Source organism: Thalassophryne amazonica, chromosome 5 (assembly GCF_902500255.1).
Source record: "Thalassophryne amazonica chromosome 5, fThaAma1.1, whole genome shotgun sequence".
NCBI lineage: Eukaryota > Metazoa > Chordata > Actinopteri > Batrachoidiformes > Batrachoididae > Thalassophryne > Thalassophryne amazonica.
The window spans coordinates 125,996,797-126,017,378 of record NC_047107.1 but is presented as its reverse complement, the minus strand read 5'-3'; the positions used below and the strand labels follow the sequence as shown (position 1 = coordinate 126,017,378).

Here is a 20,582-nt window from a genome sequence, read left to right as displayed (position 1 = left end):
GGTCAGGATTTCACTGTTTTGCCATGTTTTATCTTGGCAGTGACATTCATGTCTCATTCCCTGAGTACTTCTGTCAGATGATGTTCCTTTCAGCAGGATTCCAAATCCAAACTTTCTGTTGGGTTCAAGCACATTAAAACTGCTTGTATTGTTATATTGATTTCAGAAAGGGCCATCTGTCTGAAAAATGGATAAATAATCACAGTAAATATTTCAGCAGGACAAGTTGCTGCATTTAAAAAAATTAATAGTTACACATTTTGATGTGATGTGATATGAAATGTATCAAAAAATTTTAAATTTACAATTTCAGGATCATTGAGCCAGAAGCTTTGAAGCAGGGCAACATGAGTTCTCTGGGCTTCACCAGTAAAGAACAGAGGAATTTGGGCTTACTGGTGCATTTAATGACTACAAATCCCAAGATCCTCTACTCCCCAATAGGTTCTCAGGTGGATAAAGTCATCCAGAAGGCAAGTAGATGATCATGTCCTGACTGCAGTTGTTACATTCCTTGGTGGTAGCATTGAATGAGAGTTCTTCACATTTTGTCAGTGACAACACAGTAAATTTTTAGTAAAAATTTCTCTGCCAGGTTTCCATTTGGTTCCACTCCAAATAATTATATAAACTCTATCATAGAGTGGGATCAACTCTATCATAGTAATATAAATAAAGCTGTTCAATTCTAATAAGAGTCATTTATGCTGTGATAGAATTAGTTTCACTCTGATAATAAAGAAGTATAAAGGCATTAAGGCCCAAATGGTGCCAGTGGTTATCCACAGATACCATAGCGTGAAGCTGCCAAGAGTCTACAGCTCTGGTTCTAGTCCATCACAGGTTACCTACCCAGCTAAGCTCAGTACCATTTGTTCATGGGCAGTGCTAGCCCAAGAACAATTTTATAACAGAACTTTAAAATCTGATCTCGCAGAGACAAGAAGCCAGTGAAGAGATGCCAAATGGGTGTAATTTAGTCAAACTTTCTGCTTTGTGTCAAAAGTCTGGCTGCAGCATTTTGAATCAACTGAAGACCCCTAATGCTGGACTGTGGTAAACCAGAAAATAGAGCATTGCAATAATCCAATCTAGAAGAGATAAATGCATGTATCAGAGTCTCAGCATCAGCCATAGACAGGATGGGACGGACCCTTGCTATATTTCGCAGATGGAAGAAAGTAGCCTTCGTAATGTCTCTAATGTGGAGGTCAAAGGAGAACATAAGATCAAAAATTACCCCAGAGGTCCTCACTTTGTCTGTCTGATGTATAACATACGAACCTAAGCTAAGCTAACTGGTCAAATTGATGCCGATGTCTCGCTGGACTAAGAATCATCAGTTCAGTCTTATCAGAGTTTAAAAGCAGGAAGTTACTAGACATCCAGCTTCGCACTCATGCAAGGCACTCTTCTAATGATTTTATGTCAATGAGATTACCAACAGATATCGGCATGTACAATTGAGTATCATCAGCATAGCAATGAAAGGCAATCCCAAAACGCCACAGTATATGCCCAAGGGGTGCCACATAAAGGGAGAAAAGCAGGGGGCCTAAGGCGGATTCCTGTGGAACCCCAAACTTCATGTCACTAAGATTGGAGGTAGTGTTACTGTACAAAACACGAGAACGACTCGACAGGTAAGATGTAAACCACGCAAGGGCACATCCAGTAATCCCAAATTGATTCTCCAGTCTATCAAGTAAAACATGATGGTCCTGATGATCCGCTGATGATCCATGGTATCAAATGCAGCAGAGTCCCAGCAGAGTAAATTTTACTGTGAAAGTAAAGCTTCCCCCATGTTGAAAAATTGCTAAATATTAGTTCAGGTTCACAGTTTGTTGCATTCATGAATTATTTACTGATGTTTACGGCTTACTCTTTAAATCACTGCATTTGCCATTTTATTTGCAGTCATGAATGCTGCATCCAGCACCAGGGAACATGATCAGTGTGAGATGGTTAAACACGCCAGGTTATTATTTACATACCAGACAGATGGCATTAGTCACACACTTTCCACCAATAATAAGTTGGGTTCATATTGCAGTGCAGGGCTCTTTCTTTAGATGTCTGTTAGCACAAATGGGCGCTGTTGTTTATCAGTGACTGTGGCATGACTACTGCAGATCTTTTATCTTTGTGAGTTTGCTTATAGTGCTCTAGAAAAGAAAGTGGTCAAAACCTTAATCCACAAATGAGAGAGTTGGTTTAAAAAAAATCACATGGACTACAAGTTGTTTACACTCTGCTGCTCTTCTTAGGCAAATGAGACATTTGCATTTGTTGGGAACGTGACTCACTATACCCACGTCTGGCTCAACATTTCTGCCCAGCTGAGAACTTTTTTGGAGGAGGGCCGTCTCCATGACCACCTGGCATGGCTCCAACAGGTACACACAAATGTCATGCAACAATGTCACAGCCACATTTCAAAGCATGAGACACGAAGAGAAAATACTATATGAGCGTCTATACCTGAACTAATTTCCATAAAACTAAACATTTTCCTACGTATTACAGTGGGCCTGGAAATTTGACCATGACATCTAACCATGATCATTGATTGATTCTAACCAAAATCAAGTCACATCTTCCCACCTGGTGGCCTAACATATGTACCAAGTTTGATAAAATTCAGATTAGGCATTCTTAAAACACAATCCCAATTTCAGTGAAGTTGGGCCTAATAGACTTTTTTTGTTTTTGAGCAAATATTTGCTCATTTTGAAATGGATGCCTGCAACACATTTCAAAAAAGCTGGGACAGGGGCAACATGAATGCTCAAAGAACACCTGTTTGGAACATTCCACAGATGAACAGGTTAATTGGTAACAGGTGAGTGTCATGATTGGGTATAAAAGGAGCATCCCCAAAAGGTTCAGCCATTCACAAGCAAAGATGGGGCGAGGATCACCACTTTGTGAACAGCTGAGTGAAAAAATAGCCCAACAGTTTAAGAACAATCTTTCTCAACGTTCAATTGCAAGGAATTTAGGGATTCCATCATCTACAGTCTATAATATAATTAGAAGATTCAGAGAATCTGGAGAACTTTCTACACGTAAGTGGCGAGGCCAAAAACCAACATTGAATGCCCGTGACCTTTGATCCCTCAGGCAGCACTGCATTAAAAACTGACATTGTGTAAAGGTTCTTACCGCATGGGCTCAGGCACACTTCTGAAAACCATTGTCAGTTAACACAGTTCGTCTCTACATCTAGTGTAAGTAAGTGTAAGTTAAAACTCTACCATGCAAAGCAAAAGCCAAACATCAACAACATCCAGACAACAACAACATCTGCTTTCTCTGGGCCCGAGCTCATTTGAAATGGACAGACGCAAAGTGGAAAAGTGTGCTGTGGTCTGATGAGTCCACATTTCAAGTTGTTTTTTGGAAATCATGGACATCGTGTCCTCCAGACAAAAGAGGAAAAAGACCATCCAGATTGTTACCAGTGCAAAGTTCAAAAGTCAGCATCTGTGATGGTATGGGGGTGTATTAGTGCCCATGGCATGGGCAACTTACACATCTGCGATGGCACCATTAAAGCTGAACGGTACATCCAGGTTTTGGAGCAACACATGCTGCCATCCAAGCAACGTCTTTTTCAGGGATGTCCCTGCTTATTTCAGCAAGACTGTGTGGCGCATTATGAAGCGCACAATACGACAACGAAGACCCCGGACTGTTGAACAACTGAAGTCGTACATCAAACAAGAATGAGAAAGAATTCCACCTACAAAGCTTCAACAATTAGTGTCCTCAGTTCCCAAATTCCCAGACTTCCTCAGCTGCAGGTTGGGATGGGGGGAAAAAAAAAACCTACCACAAATGGTTACTGAGACACCGTTTTTACATACACAACACAAAACTCTGAACAGTACAGTAATCATTATGGACTGACCTCATTCACCCACATCACTGGTTTAGTAGGAATGAAAGCTGAACTGGTGCCAAATATCAAAAAGGTGCAGATGTTTTTTTTATTATTATTTTGTGCAGTTTTAATTACAAATATGAAATTTGTCTTTACTGTTCCTTTCCTTATGCTCATCGCTACATTCAGCTGCTTGCGCAGATATCTCATGGACACAGCTAGATTTTTGGTGACTTCTGAGCTTTTTAGTTAGCTACATATCAAATTAATAAAAGATCTTCAGTGCTGCAGTTTATGCTAATCTGATTCTACTGATCCCAAACATTAACCTGCCACAGTCTTACATAGACACAAACACACAGACACACACTGTGCACGGAGTGTTGTGCGATGACTCCTTCACATTTGTAGGATTTACAGTCGCGTTCTTTTCACACCACTAGCTGCTGTATTATTAGAGTTGGCGATATATAATATTTCAGATTGAAGCAGTTGATTTAAATCATTGCAGCCATTTTTTCATTGGGTTGTAAACATCCATTTTCCAGTTAGTTCCAGTGCTGATAGTCGTCTCTTGGCTGTGTGAAAAAATGTGACTGGAGCACATTTTTCCTGTGCAGTCGTACCGTAAACTTTATTCTTCCCTTCACTCTCTAGCTGTCATCAGAGCTTCATCAGCACCCAGAACTGTTGAATGCCACAGACAGCAATTTAATGCAGAGTTTGATGGAGGGAAACTACAGTCTTCCTAATACGTCCACCCTGCTGGAGCAGCTGGACACTATCGACAACGCTGCCTGTGGCTGGACACACTTCATGTCTAAGGTCTGTAGAACGTAAGAGGTGTCCCAGCAATTATAGCTGTGCGTGTATGTTTCAGTTTTCTCCTCAGAGGTGTGTTTTTCTCTATAACATATATATATATATATATATACATACACACACACTCAACAAAAATATAAACGCAACACTTTTGGTTTTGCTCCCATTTTGTATGAGATGAACTCAAAGATCTAAAGCTTTTTCCACATACACAATATCACCATTTCCCTCAAATATTGTTCACAAACCAGTCTAAATCTGTGATAGTGAGCACTTCTCCTTTGCTGAGATAATCCATCCCACCTCACAGGTGTGCCATATCAAGATGCTGATTAGACACCATGATTAGTGCACAGGTGTGCCTTAGACTGCTCACAATAAAAGGCCACTCTGAAAGATGCAGTTTTATCACACAGCACAATGCCACAGATGTCGCAAGATTTGAGGGAGCGTGCAATTGCCATGCTGACAGCAGGAATGTCAACCAGAGCTGTTGCTCGTGTATTGAATGTTAATTTCTCTACCATAAGCCGTCTCCAAAGGCGTCTCAGAGAATTTGGCAGTACATCCAACCAGCCTCACAACCGCAGACCACGTGTAACACACCAGCCCAGGACCTCCACATCCAGCATGTTCACCTCCAAGATCGTCTGAGACCAGCCACTCAGACAGCTGCTGAAACAATCGGTTTGCATAACCAAAGAATTTCTGCACAAACTGTCAGAAACCGTCTCAGGGAAGCTCATCTGCATGCTTGTCATCCTCAACGGGGTCTCGACCTGACTCCAGTTCATCGTCGTAACCGACTTGAGTGGGCAAATGCTCATATTCGCTAGCGTTTGGCACATTGGAGAGGTGTTCTCTTCACGGATGAATCCCTGTTCACACTGTCCAGGGCAGATGGCAGACAGCATGTGTGGCGTCGTGTGGATGAGCGGTTTTCTGATGTCAGTGTTGTGGATCGAGTGGCCCATGGTGGCGGTGGGGTTATGGTATGGGCAGGCGTCTGTTATGGACGAAGAACACAGGTGCATTTATTGATGGCATTTTGAATGCACAGAGATACCGTGACGAGATCCTGAGGCCCATTGTTGTGCCATACATCCAAGAACATCACCTCATGTTGCAGCAAGATAATGCACAGCCCCATGTTGCAAGGATCTGTACACAATTCTTGGAAGCTGAAAATGTCCCAGTTCTTGCATGGCCGGCATACTCACCAGACATATCACCCATTGAGCATGTTTGGGATGCTCTGGACCGGCGTATACGACAACGTGTACCAGTTCCTGCCAATATCCAGCAACTTTGCACAGCCATTGAAGAGGAGTGGACCAACATTCCACAGGCCACAATTGACAACCTGATCAACTCTATGCGAAGGAGATGTGTTGCACTGCATGAGGCAAATGGTGGTCACACCAGATACTGACTGGTATCCCCCCCCCAATAAAACAAAACTGCACCTTCAGAGTGGCCTTTTATTGTGGGCAGTCTAAGGCACACCTGTGCACTAATCAGGGTGTCTAATCAGCATGTTGATATGGCACACCTGTGAGGTGGGATGGATTATCTCAGCAAAGGAGAAGTGCTCACTATCACAGATTTAGACTGGTTTGTGAACAATATTTGAGGGAAATGGTGATATTGTGTATGTAGAAAAAGTTTTAGATCTTTAAGTTCATCTCATACAAAATGGGAGCAATACCAAAATTGTTGCGTTTATATTTTTGTTGAGTGTGTGTGTGTGTGTGTGTGTGTGTACGAGGTCTATTAGAAAAGTATCCGACCTTATTATTTTTTTCAAAAACCATATGGATTTGATTCACATGTGATTGTGTCAGACAAGCTTGAACCCTCGTGCGCATGCGTGAGTTTTTCCATGCCTGTCGGTTGCGTCATTCGCCTGTGAGCAGGCTTTGAGTGAGGAGTGGTCCACCCCCTCGGCGGATTTTCATTGTCAGGAAATGGCGGAATGATTTGGGCTTTTTTCCCATCAGAATTTTTTCAGAAACTGTTAGAGACTGGCAGCTGGAAACCATTAGAAAAATTTATCTGGCTTTCGGTGAAAATTTTACGGGCTTCACAGAGAATAAGGAGTGTTACTACAACTTTAAGGATGGCTTTAAGGACGCTCGGCGCGCCGCGCTCCGTGCCGCCATCGAGAGCCACAAACCACCGGATCATTTCTAAACGGATGGCTCTGTGGATCCGAGACTGTCGTGTGCTCTTTCTCTGGTTATCACAAGAGCTGGACATCAGCCATTTTCTGACAGATTTCACTTTTAACGAGATTTTGTCATGGAAAGCCGAGCGGAGGGTTCGCGTGTCACGACCGATTTGCTGATGGAGCGAGACAAAGGAACACCTCTGTTTTGGTCTCACAGGACGGCTTTGATATGGTGTTCAGACAACTGTCGGTGGTTTTTCCATCGAGTGATTATCCGAGAAATTGTGGATGTGCCTGGACATGCCAGAACATGTCCCGTGAGGCTTCATCATGGCGTTGCTGTGCGCCATGCGGCACAGCCGCGACGCGTGAAGCCTCCGCTCCTCTTTCCATGACAGAAGCTCCTGTAACAGTGGAATGTGCCGTTCATTTCCAAACTGGACGCTGTGTTTTATCCGGGACGTCGTCTAACTCGCACAGGAATTGTGAAAAGACGTGGACATCAGCAGTTTTTCGGCACATTGAGACAGACATGCGGAGGAATTCCGCGCGTCGCGGCGGTGCCGCATGGCACAAAGCAACGCCGTGATGAAGCCTCACGGGACATGTTCTGGCATGTCCAGGCACATCCACAATTTCTCGGATAATCACTCAATGGAAAAACCACCGACAGCTGTCTGAACGCCATCTCAAAGCCGTCCTGTGAGACCAAAAAGGAGGTGTTCCTTTGTCGCGCACCATCAGCAAATCGGTCGTGACACGCGAAGCCTCCGCTCGGCTTTCCATGACAAAATCTCTTGTTAAAAGTGAAATCTGCTGGAAATGGTTGATGTCCAGCTCTTGTGATAACCAGAGAAAGTGCACACGACAGTCTCGGATCCACAGAGCCATCCGTTTAGAAATGATCCGGTGGTTTGTGGCTCTCGATGGCGGCATGGAGCGCGACACGCCGAGCGTCCTTAAAGCCATCCTTAAAGCTGTAGTAACAATCCTTATTCTCTGTGAAGCCTGTAAAATTTTCACCGAAAGCCAGATAAATTTTTCTAATGGTTTCCAGCTGCCAGTCTCTAACAGTTTCTGAAAAAATTCTGATGGGAAAAAAGCCCAAATCATTCTGCCATTTCCTGACAATGAAAATCCGCCGAGGGGGTGGACCACTCCTCACTCAAAGCCTGCTCACAGGCGAATGACGGAACCGACAGGCGTGGAAAAACTCACGCATGTGCACGAGGGTTCAAGCTTGTCTGACACAATCACACGTGATTCAAATCCATATGGTTTTTGAAAAAAATAATAAGGTCGGATACTTTTCTAATAGACCTCGTATATATGTGTATATATATATATATATATGTGTGTGTGTGTGTGTGTATGTATGTATATATGTATGTATATATATATATATATATATATGTATATATATATATATATATATATATATATAATGTGTATATAAACCTCTTTTTTCATGTCTATTAGTCAGTGTGCCTTAGAATACAGTTGCCCATGGTTAATATAATCTTCATTAGTGTATGTTAGATCTTCCGCAGAGAGACGACGGACGTCTTGGCAGACAAAGGCAGTGAAACGCAGCCTTATTGATTCATGCTCAGACATGCAGACCGTGCTGTAATATGATGTTTGTAGCCTTTGTCTTCAGGTCTAAGTATAGTCATCCTATTTATGACGTATCTTTTTCCGGTGGCGAAATTTATTTCTGCCTCTGCTCTTGGCTTCTAGGTCAGTGTGGACATCTTCAAGGGCTTTCTTGACGAGGACGGCATTGTCAACTACACCCTGAACCAGGCCTACCAGGACAATGTGTCTGTGTTTGCAAGTGAGTCATCATCATGAAGCTCATCCGTCTGCCCTCTATCAGCCTGATCAATGTCAAACTGAAAAACAGATCATAGTCATTGACAACAGATGTTTTTAGACACTGGCCACCATTCAGCACCCAGCCACAACAAGGAATGTGTTCCTGCAAAAAAAAGCTCTGTAAAATGACACATACAAACTGAAGCATCTGCATCTTACTTGTCTGACGGATTCGTGTAAATTAAGTCTTTGTGATTCAGTTTTATGATTAAACCACAATTCTGCACCACTGTTCTCTCTGATGTAGGTGTTCAAAACGCTTCACAATAATGCCTCACATTCATCTGTTCACACATTTGTGTCAGTGTGCTGCTCTCCGAGGTGCACAACTGCACCCTGGGATTAACTTGAGAATGAAGGGACTTCGCTTCAGTTCATCTTCAGCCCTCTGTCCATGAGGGGTTTGGTCGCTTTGATTGGCAGCTTGCTGAGCTGAGCTCTAACTCACATGTCGTCTTTAGTTCAGAGGCCGCGAGCTGTTGTGGAGGGCTGTCTTGTCATTTTGAGAATCTTATTGCAAGTACTTGAAATAATATATTTTATGTGGTGAAATGTCTGAAAAGATCATCTAAAATGTCCGTGCTGCAATATTTGCGATGAGTGAAATTCTCATTTTGTTTTGCAGTTATCTGTAGCTTAATCTGTTTAATACATGCTTAATACATGATTACTGATAAAATAAAGTGGGTCATATTTTCTTAATTCCCACAACAAAGCAAACTGTTATGAACCATTGCACAGTCCCCAAAAGTACAATTTAATTAACACCCAAACTGAGGTTAGCCTGTTATCTTAGCTGATTTGGAGTCTAAGATAGGGGTGTGTTCAGGCTTCTATCGTCGCACCACTGAGTAGCCCACGTTCCATCGCTTTATCCAGTTATGGGTTCGTCAAGATGGAGTAGAGCAGGATGCTCAAGTTCGGTCCTCGAGAGCTACCTTCCTGATACTCTTAGTTGTCTCCCTGCTCCAACACACCTGAATCCAATGAAAGGCTCATTAAAAGCCTGCTAACGAGTCTTTCATTGGATTCAGGTGTGTTGGAGCAGGGAGACAACTAAGAGTATCAGGAAGGTAGCTCTCGAGGACCGAACTTGAGCACCCCTGGAGTAGAGTAAGCCCCAGATACACTTCTTCCGGCTCTGTAACATATCCCACATGCAGGCTTTCCCAACCTCCCACTGAAACCACTAGGATGCTGGGTGGTTTCTCACTAGTTTTCTACCAGAAAGAAAAACAAACAACTAGACATAAATGGAGCCATAATTACTGGCTAACCTTGACCTATTTTAAGAGGTCAAAAGTTTACATTCTGTGTCCTGTTTTTATGCTCATATGGCTGAGGGTATTTTAGGATTGCATTATATTTACCTTCGGACGTTGTTGAAATAAAAAAAGTTATCTGATCATCGGTGCATCGGTGGTAGTGTCCTGGACTGGTTCAGGTCCTACTTAACTGGTAGGACTATGTGTGTTGGCCTCGGGGTTTGTGAGTCCTCTTCCGCTCCACTTTTATATGGGGTCCCACAGGGTTCAATTCTTGGACCCCTACTCTTCTCCCTGTATTTGCTTCCCCTGGGGTCCATTCTCAGAAAGCATGGCATCAGCTTTCACTGCTATGCTGATGATAGCCAGCTATATGTCTCCCTAAAGAAAAATGGTACCTCTTCTCTTCAGCCCCTTTTGTCCTGCCTTGAGGATGTTAAAGCCTGGATGGCATTGAATTTTCTTAATTTTAATGAAAAGAAAACGGAGGTGATTGTTTTTGGCCCTAGCAGCTCCTGTTCTTCCTCACTTGTTGATCTGGGGCCTTTGTCAGCCTTTTTGAAATCTACTGTCACAAACTTGGGTTTTAAGATGGACAACAATTTTAAATTGGACCACCAAATCAGTGCAGTAGTCAGATCGAGTTTCTTTCACTTAAGGCAGCTTGCTAAGGTTAAGCCTTTTCTTGTACAGCAGCACTTTGAAACAGCAATCCATGCTTTTATTACCTCCCGGCTGGATTACTGTAATGCACTTTATTATGGAATTAGCCAGTCCTCCCTTGCACGTCTCCAGCTAGTTCAGAATGCTGCTGCCCATCTGCTAACTGGTGCACGTAAGAGGGAGCACATTACACCTGTCCTGGCCTCCCTCCACTGGCTGTCTGTGCATTTTAGAATTCATTTTAAGATTCTTTTATTTGTTTTTAAATCTTTAAATGGCCTTGCCCCACTCTACCTCTCTGAGCTGCTTCATTGTTACGCCCCTGCTTGTCACCTCCGGTCAGCTGATCAGCTCCTCCTGGAGGTGCCGAGGTGCAAGCGTATGCTCAGATGGGACCGAGCTTTTTCTGTTGTGGCTCCAAAGATGTGGAATGAGTTACCGCTCCACATCAGACAGGCCTCTTCACTTTCTGTTTTTAAAACCAATCTTAAAACCCACTTTTATGTACTGGCTTTTAACCCAGAATGAGATTCTCAATCTGTTTTGGCTGTTTTAACTGTTTTTTATTTGTTTTTGTTTTATTTGTTCTTCGTGGTTTGTTACCTTTTATATGTCTCTTTGTGTACAACACTTTAAAATCAGCTGCAGCTGAAACAAAGTGCTTTATAAATAAAGTTGAGTTGAGGGTATTTTAGCATTGCATTATATTTACCTTTGGACATTGTTGAAATAAAAAAAGTTATCTGATCATATTTTTTGCACTTTGTCCATCTTTTATTTAACATGTTATTTTTCTGTCTAAATGAATCTTGATGACCTGAGCCTCAAAGTGTTAGGAATGCTTTTGAACCTCTGATATCATCACCCTGAGACTTCCTCTTCTTCTCAGGTGTGATTTTCCAGACTAACAAGGATGGTTCCCTGCCACCTCACGTCCTGTACAAAATTAGACAGAACTCCAGCTTTACGGAGAAGACCAATGAAATTCGTCGGGCCTACTGGCGTCCTGGTCCAAATACTGGGGGGAAGTTCTACTTCCTCTACGGCTTTGTCTGGATTCAAGGTACGTGACGTAAATGCAGTTCTGAATTTAAATACAGCAATGCACGTGTTTACGTTGGATTTCTTGCAGCTGTGTGTCGTGGTCAGAACCTCTTGAAATAGGTTTGTTGTTTTTAGTGCAATCTGCAGGTGACTGGAAATCAAGAGGTGCACGAAGGTCCACTGGGGCACGAGACTGTGGTGTCAAATGCATTGTTTACTTTGTTTTTATTAGGAAAAAGATTTATTCTGGTAAAGTGCTTACCACTCCGGTCCTGAAGTGAGTGCACCTGTGAAGATGCCGGTGCAAGCACTTTCTCACTGGAAATCATCTTTTATTCAGGAAGCAGAGACCGGAGCAGCTGCTTATCTGACATATATATAGTTTATCCAGAACAGCGCAAAAGAACCAGCACAAGAGAGACTGACAGGCTACTAAAGGCTAATTTATGCTCAGTGTTAAATAGAGATGTGGACAGTGTCTTCTGTCCACACAGTGCCTACACTTGTTGTCCATATGTGTTTTCTGAAAGCTTTCAGATATGGATGAAATGGAGCAGTACCACTGGAAACCATTGGGGTGTTGGGGGGGGGGGGTGTAGCCTACTTCATTGTTGTAAGGTTAAAGCTGAATATATTTATCACATGTACTGTCAGGGTATGTGTGTGTAATGAAAACTGTAGAGGGTGAGTGCCTGCATTAATGATTTGAAGACTATTACACAATCTATTTTATACCTCAGTAAATCAAATACCTGTGCATCTGTTGCAGAAGCACTATGCTTATTTCTCTGTTTATCACTTTGTTGATTTAGATATGATAGAGAGAGCCATCATCAACACATTTGTGGGCCACGATGTGGTGGAGCCTGGTAACTACGTCCAGATGTTCCCCTACCCGTGTTACACCAGAGATGAGTAAGACGTTTTCTTTTCATTTACATTTGTAGTCATGTTCACACCTGTTTTTATGTTTTTAAGTTCTGCTTGAACATACACTTTGGTCTATATATACATTTGTGTTACAATTGTAGTGAATTTAAATATTTCTAATTATTAATCTTTGAGATTAATTGTGCCTCACGTGTGGGCCATCAAAATATGTAGTGAATTTTAATATTTATTAATCTGGAGAGCACCTGCACTTAAACAATTTATAAATACATTTAGACAGTAAATTAACAAAAATATTTAACAGGGAAAAAATAAAGATTTGAGTTCTTCTAAACACTGTTGAGGTCAAAGGTACTAAAACCATTCTGGACTCACATGCCATTCACACTCATTATAGAAACTTTGCATCATTTATTACCACCCCTGAAAAATGTCAGCTACCTATTTTAAAAACACTACCCAATCCAGAGCCCGTGGATCCCCATGGGCAACATGCTGTTATATTGATTAGCTTATTGTTATTTTGTACTACAAATACTGGTAGTTACACACAAGCAGCGAGAGTGAGAAGCAGTACGTGCTGCAATCCAAAGCAAGAGCAGAGATTGCAGCACACAAGCGAAGTTCAGGTGAGTTTAGGCTCTGGCAGCTGACATTGCTTACTTTGATATTAATAAATGTATGAATGTTATAGAGTTTACAATAGAATGCTCTTTGTCATTATACAGAATATACAATGACATTGGAGAGAGCTTCTCCTTTGTCTGTGCAAACAGATAAAGTAAAAACAAACAACAACAAAAAAAGTATAAAATAACATCCCCTAGGACAGTGCAATGAAAATCTCTATGTACAAATATAAGAATATATATATATATAAATGTGTGTGTGTGTGTGTGTATTTACATGCAATTTACATTTTTCCAGTTGCCAGGTATCGCAATGTTGAGATGACCTTCATCTCGGGCGTTAATACGTTACTATGCTGGGTGGGAAATGTAAGCCACCACAAACCACCACATGTCACTGACAACTCAGCTCTGTTTCAAGAAGTGTTTCAGAGCCGCTGGAGTTCAGTTTAATCACTTACTTGGAATCAGAATGACCTTTATTCGCCAAGTATCTTAAAAGAATGCAAGGAATTTGAGTCTGGTTTTGAACTGTACTCTCTCTGTATAAACATGTATAAATTAACACTAAACACTAAATAATTCACAATAAAAATGTGCAATAGATAAAATGTGCAAAGGAGAAAAAGACAGATTGAAGTTGTACATGAGGTATATGAATTATTTTAACTGTAAAGAGTAGTCAAGTTGTCCTCAAAACTGAGTGGTGGTGTATGAAGGAGAGTAGTGAGGGAAGCCACCAAAACACTCATAGCTTTGGAGAGATTGTGTGGACAATAGGTTCTGCCTCACAGCTTCATGATCAGTCTGTTTACATATAAAAGCGGTTTTCAAATGAATTACACAAGACTTTATCACACACTTTAAATGTTCGTTTGCAGTTTTCCATTTTCAAAATGTCATCATTTGTAAAAGCATGTTTGTTAATTTAGCTGAGTGATCTACTGATGCACTGTTATTATCCCCAGTTTCCTGTTTGTAATTGAGCACATGATGCCGCTGTGTATGGTGATCTCCTGGGTTTACTCAGTGGCCATGATGATTCAACACATTGTCGCCGAGAAAGAACACCGGCTCAAAGAGGTTAGAGAGAGTGTGTGTGTGTGTGTGTGTGTGTGTGTGAGGATGCACGCCTCGTCACTCTGCATGCTTATATGCCAATTGGATAAAATAAGTCACTGTCGCACTCATAACATACAAACTGTTATTGTATTTGTAGCATATAACATGTGAGCAGTTGCAGAATGAACGTTAATAAGTCAGTGTTGGTCAGAGGATCAACTTGACACATCAACATACTTAAAAAAAAAAAAATGACTCCACTAGATAGTCATATAGGCACTGAAAATAAAAAAATAAAAAAATCTAAAATTTTGCAAGTCACATTTGTGATAAAATGACCATTGTTTTCTTTTTTAGAATAGAATATAAACTTTACTGTCTGTCCCAAAAAGTTCACAGAAATTCTTCTTCAACTGGCTCATAAAAACACATTAAATACTCACACAAAACTTCACTGTTCACTGTAAAAAAGAAAAACACAATTGACAACACAAGCGTCTATCTGTGTCTGGGTCACAAGCATCTTTTTGTTTTAATTTTTGAATATGTTGAAATATATTGGGTTTGTTATTTAATAGACGTTGCAGAATAAATCAGCATAAGGCCTTCTTGTGCTCCCAACAAGGACACATTTTGTTTTCTTGTCATGAAGACTGTAGCTGAACATGAGGTCTTGTTTTTAGTTAACAGACCTTGTAGGAAGGCACCGCTCATTATTTTAAGCTTTTCTCCAACAATAGCTTTGCTGTATTTGTTTTTCAGGTATATTTCTGCCTTGAACAAATGTACAACAAATGTGTTTCAGTTTCAGATTGATTTACCTTACATGCTGTGTTGGTCTTTGCATTATGGATTTCTATACTATGGAATAACTAAAATCACTAAAGAATGGTGTCATCACAGGGGAGGTTTAAAAATGTCATGATAGAAAATGGCATTGAAGGTTTTATTCAGGTTGTGTAATAAAATCTGGGAAAGTGAAAGAATGCCTGAGGAGTGGAGAAGTGTACTGATGCCAGTTTTAAATAATAAGGGGATGTGCAGAGCTGCAGTAGTTACAGGGGCATTAAGGTGATAAGCTACAGCATGAAGTAATGGAAAAGTCATGGAAGCTAGACTGAGAGGAGAGGTGAAGATGTGAAGGTACCAATAATCATTTGACAGGAAAGCGCACCACAGATGTGATGTTTGCTTTGAGAGTGCTGATGAAATACAGAAAAGGCCAGAAGGAGTTGTATAGTGTGTTTGTGGATTGAGAGAAAGCATATGACAGGTGCCAAGAGAGCTGTGGCAGTGGTAATGCAGTCAGAGTGATAGACAGGTTCAAGATGGACATGGAATGGTGTGAATAGTGCAGCAGATAACAAAATATTGATAGTGGATGATGGTGATGCAAGCACCAATTTCAGCAGAAATACTCCGTAGACGTGACATGACTCTTTTGGGGGAAAAAAAAGACGACTGGCCACTTGAATGTTCAATAGGCAGCCAGGTAGGGGTCAATTGAGGAATTGCACAGGGGTCAAAAATTTAAAATGCTCCAATGATATTGAAAACTATACCACATTATTTGACTAATCATAAAGATTCCAAAAAGGTATAGTTTGGACTATTTACGACTTAATGTTCTGGAGTTATGGGGTAAAAACAGCAAGAATGGTGACAAAGGTCCATTTCAGTTTGTACAGGGTTCAAAAGTTAAAGTTGCTCCAATTTTGGTAAAATGGTGCACCAAGTATATCTTGGCGCACCAAGTATGTACCAACCATTACCACAAGAGTGGTATTGGTTGAGTTCATAGTGTTTGAAAAAGAAATAATTTGCACTTTGTCATGCTTAGTTACAGTGGTGTCAAAAGTACACACATTTGTTACTTAAGTAGAAGTATAGATACTGCAGTTTAAAAACACTCTGGTAAAAGTTGAAGTATCAACTTGACCTCTTTACTCAAGTAAAAGTGAAAAAGTATGTGCTCCAAAACCTACTTAAAGTATAAAAGTATAAAGTAACCTTTAAAAAAAAAAAAAGGTAGATGCCACTATATGAATTGAATTGAAAGCTTAATTTAAAAACTGATTCATTCTACATGTGGCCCAAGACCCAAAACCCAAAATTACCCCCCAACACCACCTGCACGAAAATGTTTCAATTCTAGAAGCTGTGAAATGCAATCTGGGACTATTCCAGACGATAAACTGGAGTGAGTGCAGCATCCATTTAGTGAGAGAAAAAAAACAAAAAAAACAACTTTCCTTATTCAAATTCATTCCAGTAGTATTCTGCTCTTACTAGGATGCAGCAGTTTTCTAGTTTGGCAGATAGTTCTGGAGGAAATTAGTGAAGAAATTAACAAACTGAAAATATGGTTTGACAAATAAAACAGGGATGAAATGGAGGTGTAAGAGTCACTCGGTGTTCACAGGAAACACTTATTTATTTCTGTATCTATGTATGTATGTATTTATGTATGTTCGTTGTTAGTTGCTTTTATATTTTATTTTCTGTTGTGTTTCCATTCAGATTCTTTTTGTCTCTTTCTCTGAAATTGTATATAATAATCATTAGATTATTAATAGATAAACAAAAATAAATTTAAAAAATATTACAATTTGAAAACAAATGCACCCAAACGTGAAGACAGCTGGAACTGCTTCATGCTAACTTTTAACATTGAAAATGCCATATACATGCTAACGCGTTAGCGTCGCTCCCGTTTTTAAGTTATAAAATACATCTATCAACTGTTTCAGAAGACCATAACAGGTCGGTTTAACATAGAAAAGGTAAATAATACTCACAGAAGTATGCTCTTTAGGGTTTTAGTGGGGGGAAATTAAGCGAAAGAAAGAATAAATGAAACAATAGGTTGAAGCATTGCTTCAATCTGCGAACCACTGCTTCGATTGGTTCAAAATCCATTCCTTTATCTTCATTGATCCATGTTTCTGATATAGCAATTATGTTAAATATTTTTTTAAATTGACTTAAATATTCTTTAATGTTGTTAAAGTTTGCATACAGACTTCTGCTGTTGAAATGGATTATTGATAATTTGTTATCCGTTTTAATGATCCGATTAAACTGTTCATCTGTATAATAGCAACAACTGTCATTGATATTTGAGAAGAAATTATTGTCCGGGTCTATATCGTGCTCCAAGTCCAGTACATTGTGGTCTGTGTATTTAAATGTTCTCAGTTCTAGTTTTCCATGATCAGCAATCCTTTGAGTTATATCCTTCTTGTCTCCAGATGTAGATGATGTAGTAGATGAATAAGTTCCTCTGGTCTGTGTCATGGTGTTGTGATGTGTTTGTGTCCTCATACCTTATTGATCGTATTTGTCCAGTTCCTCGATGTTCCTGATTACCATAACCTTCGCTTGTTCTGGTGTTCCGTTCAGTTTGATGAATGTTTTGCAGTTGGATGTCCATGTCTGTTGAATTTTTCCCTGCTTTTTTAAGAGACGAGCTTTACTGGCGATGTCTGCATTTCTTTTGGTCAGATGTTCATTGATGAATACGTTTGTTCCTTTAAGTTTCCGTCCCTGTTTTAACAATGCCATTTTATGTTTTCTGTTGACGAACCTCATTATAACTGCTTGCTTGTCTCCATCCTCTCTCCTGGGCAGGGGGTGGCACGCTTTAATGTTATTACAGTCCATTTGAATACCTTTAGATTGCAGGAAGTCAGTCACTTGTTCCACTGAGCTGGCCTCCTGCTCACTGGCCTCCCCTCCGCTGTCTTCTGACACCGCCCGTGCGTAGGATCGAGGTTTAATATGAATTCCTGTAATAATAACGTCGTTCATCCTTGTGTGCTGTTCCAACTCCGCAACACGGTTCTCCAGGTGCACCAGACGCCGGTCTTTCTCTGCATTCTGGATCCGGAGAGCCTTCACTTCTTCCACCAGCTCCATAATAGATTTCTGCTGCATTTTAACAACAAGATTTCCTCAGACAAAAAGTCCAGGGACTTCTTGATATCATCTCCCTCCTCCGCCGTCAGTGCCTTCTTCGGACCCATGGTCAGATAAATCCGCGCTGGCACCTCGGTAAAGGCACGCCGGTGGATGTGCGCTGGCACCTCGGGCCTCGGTGAAGCCGCACCGGTGGAACTGCACTGACGCCTCGGCTTCAGGTGGAGCCGCGGTGTCAGCGCACATCCACCGGCGCTGAAGCCAAGAGTAACGAGGCTGTTTGTTTTAAAAATGTAAGGAATAGAAAGTACAGATACTTGTGTGAAAATGTAATGAGTAGAAGTCAGAAGTAGGCAGAAAAATAAGTAAAGGAGTAAAGTATAGATACCTAAAAAGTGTACTTAAGTACAGTAATGAAGTATTTGTACTTCGTTACTTGACACTTCTGCTTAGTTATCATGTTACCGGGTAACATATGTCACATGTCATAGAATCCAGTGGACAGTGACATTGTTTGACCTTTACTTTGGAGACCAAGCATTCAACACAGTCAAAACTATTCGATTTATTAATCCTATTAGCTCATCCATTAATTCGCACCACATTTTACCAAAATTGGAGCAACTTTAACTTTTGACCCCTGTACAAACTGAAATTGACTTTTATCACTATTGTTGCTGTTTTTACCCCAAAACTCCATAACATTCAGTCGTAGATTGTCCAAACTATACCTTTTTGGACTCTTTATGATCAGACAAATAATGTGGTATAGTTTTCAATTTGATTGGAGCATTTTTAATTTTTGACCCCTGTGTAAATCTTTAATTGACTCCTACCTGGCTGCCTATTGAAAATTCAAGTGGCCAGTCACTTTTTTCAAAAGATTAATGTCTAAGAAGTATTTGTGCTGAATTTGGTGCTTGCATCACCATCTGAATGATTGTTTGTTATCTGCTGCGCTATAAGTTGTGGAGTGGAAACAGCAGGGTCAAAAATTGGTAAAAGGCTAGATTGCAAGTGTTGCGTAGTAAGTGGTACCAGTTAGGTCAAAATTGGTTCAGGGTCTTGGACTGTTTTGTCTTGTTTCCATCTCAGGTGATGAAGATGATGGGTCTGAACAACGCAGTCCACTGGGTGGCTTGGTTCATCACCGGGTTTGTCCAGCTTTCCATCTCTGTCACAGCTCTCACGGCCATCTTGAAGTATGGTCGGGTGTTGCTTCACAGTGACCCTTTCATCATCTGGCTGTTCCTCACCATCTACGCTGTGGCCACCATCATGTTCTGGTGAGTAACACTAAACCAACTATCATATGAGGATGAATTATATTTTGCTGAGGATGTATGATTAACCTTTCAATTCAGTCACTGTATTTCCCGGAGTATAAGTCACAGTTTTTATTTAGTTATTTATTTATTTTTTATGAGTTTGGGACGTCCTGCAACTTTTATTCTGGTGTGACTTGTAATCTGAAAAGTTACATGTTGATTATTATTATTATTAGGAGTAGTAGTAGTAGTTCTTCTTTGTATAGGGTTTTCATAGGAATCAAAGCACAAAATAAACCCTGATAAAAAAGAATAACTCCCCCTCGAACTGCCACCTTTTTGTGGTGGGGGAGTTTGCGTACCCGGATGATCCTAGGAGCTATGTTGTTGGGGGCTTCATGCCCCTGGTAGGATCTCCCATGGCAAACAGGTCCTAGGGGATGGATCAGACTAAGGGCAGTTCAGAATCTCCCATAACCAGTATAATATCAAGGACCGAGATGTCGCCTGGTATGGCGGAGCCGGGGCCCCACCCTGGAGCCAGGCCTGGGGTTGGGGCTCACACGCGAGCACCTGGTGGTCAGGCCTAAGCCCACGGGGCCCAGCCGGGCCAACCCCGAAAGAGCGACGTGGGCTTGCCCTCCTGTGTGTTCACCAACTGCAGAGGGGGCCATGGGGGTCGGGCGTAGAGAGGACTGGGTGGCGGTCGAGGGCGGGTGGCCTGGTGGCCCGGTCCACACTCACAGCCTCTGGCTGTCAGGATGTGGATTGTCACCTCGCTGGGGGGGGAAGGAGCCTGAGCTTTTGAAGGAGGTTGAGAGGTACCGACTAGAGATAGTCAGGCTCACCTCCATGCACAGCTTCTCAACCTCCCCAGTAAGGTCTATTCCAGGGTGCTGGAGAGGAGAATTCGACTGATAGTCGAATCTCGGATACAGGAGGAGCAGTGTGGTTTTCGTCCTGGTCGCGGCACACTAGACCAGCTCTACACCCTCCATCGGGTGCTCGAGGGTTCATGGGAGTTCGCCCAACCAGTCCACATGTGCTTTGTGGATCTGGAGAAGGCGTTTGACCGTGTCCCTC

The 20,582-nt window shown here is 41.4% G+C and overlaps 1 protein-coding gene across 3 annotated transcripts in view; it reads left to right on the top strand.

Moving 5' to 3' along the window:
• Positions 1-20,582, top strand: part of abca2 (ATP-binding cassette, sub-family A (ABC1), member 2) — a 178,220-nt gene that overhangs the window by 85,161 nt on the left and 72,477 nt on the right. For all 3 annotated transcript variants that reach the window (XM_034171301.1, XM_034171302.1, XM_034171300.1), the window contains 8 exons: positions 314-473; positions 2,271-2,399; positions 4,547-4,714; positions 8,622-8,718; positions 11,577-11,750; positions 12,544-12,646; positions 14,220-14,334; positions 19,327-19,517. In XM_034171301.1, the coding sequence (XP_034027192.1) occupies positions 314-473; positions 2,271-2,399; positions 4,547-4,714; positions 8,622-8,718; positions 11,577-11,750; positions 12,544-12,646; positions 14,220-14,334; positions 19,327-19,517 (1,137 nt within the window). The remainder of the gene's footprint in view (positions 1-313; positions 474-2,270; positions 2,400-4,546; positions 4,715-8,621; positions 8,719-11,576; positions 11,751-12,543; positions 12,647-14,219; positions 14,335-19,326; positions 19,518-20,582) is intronic.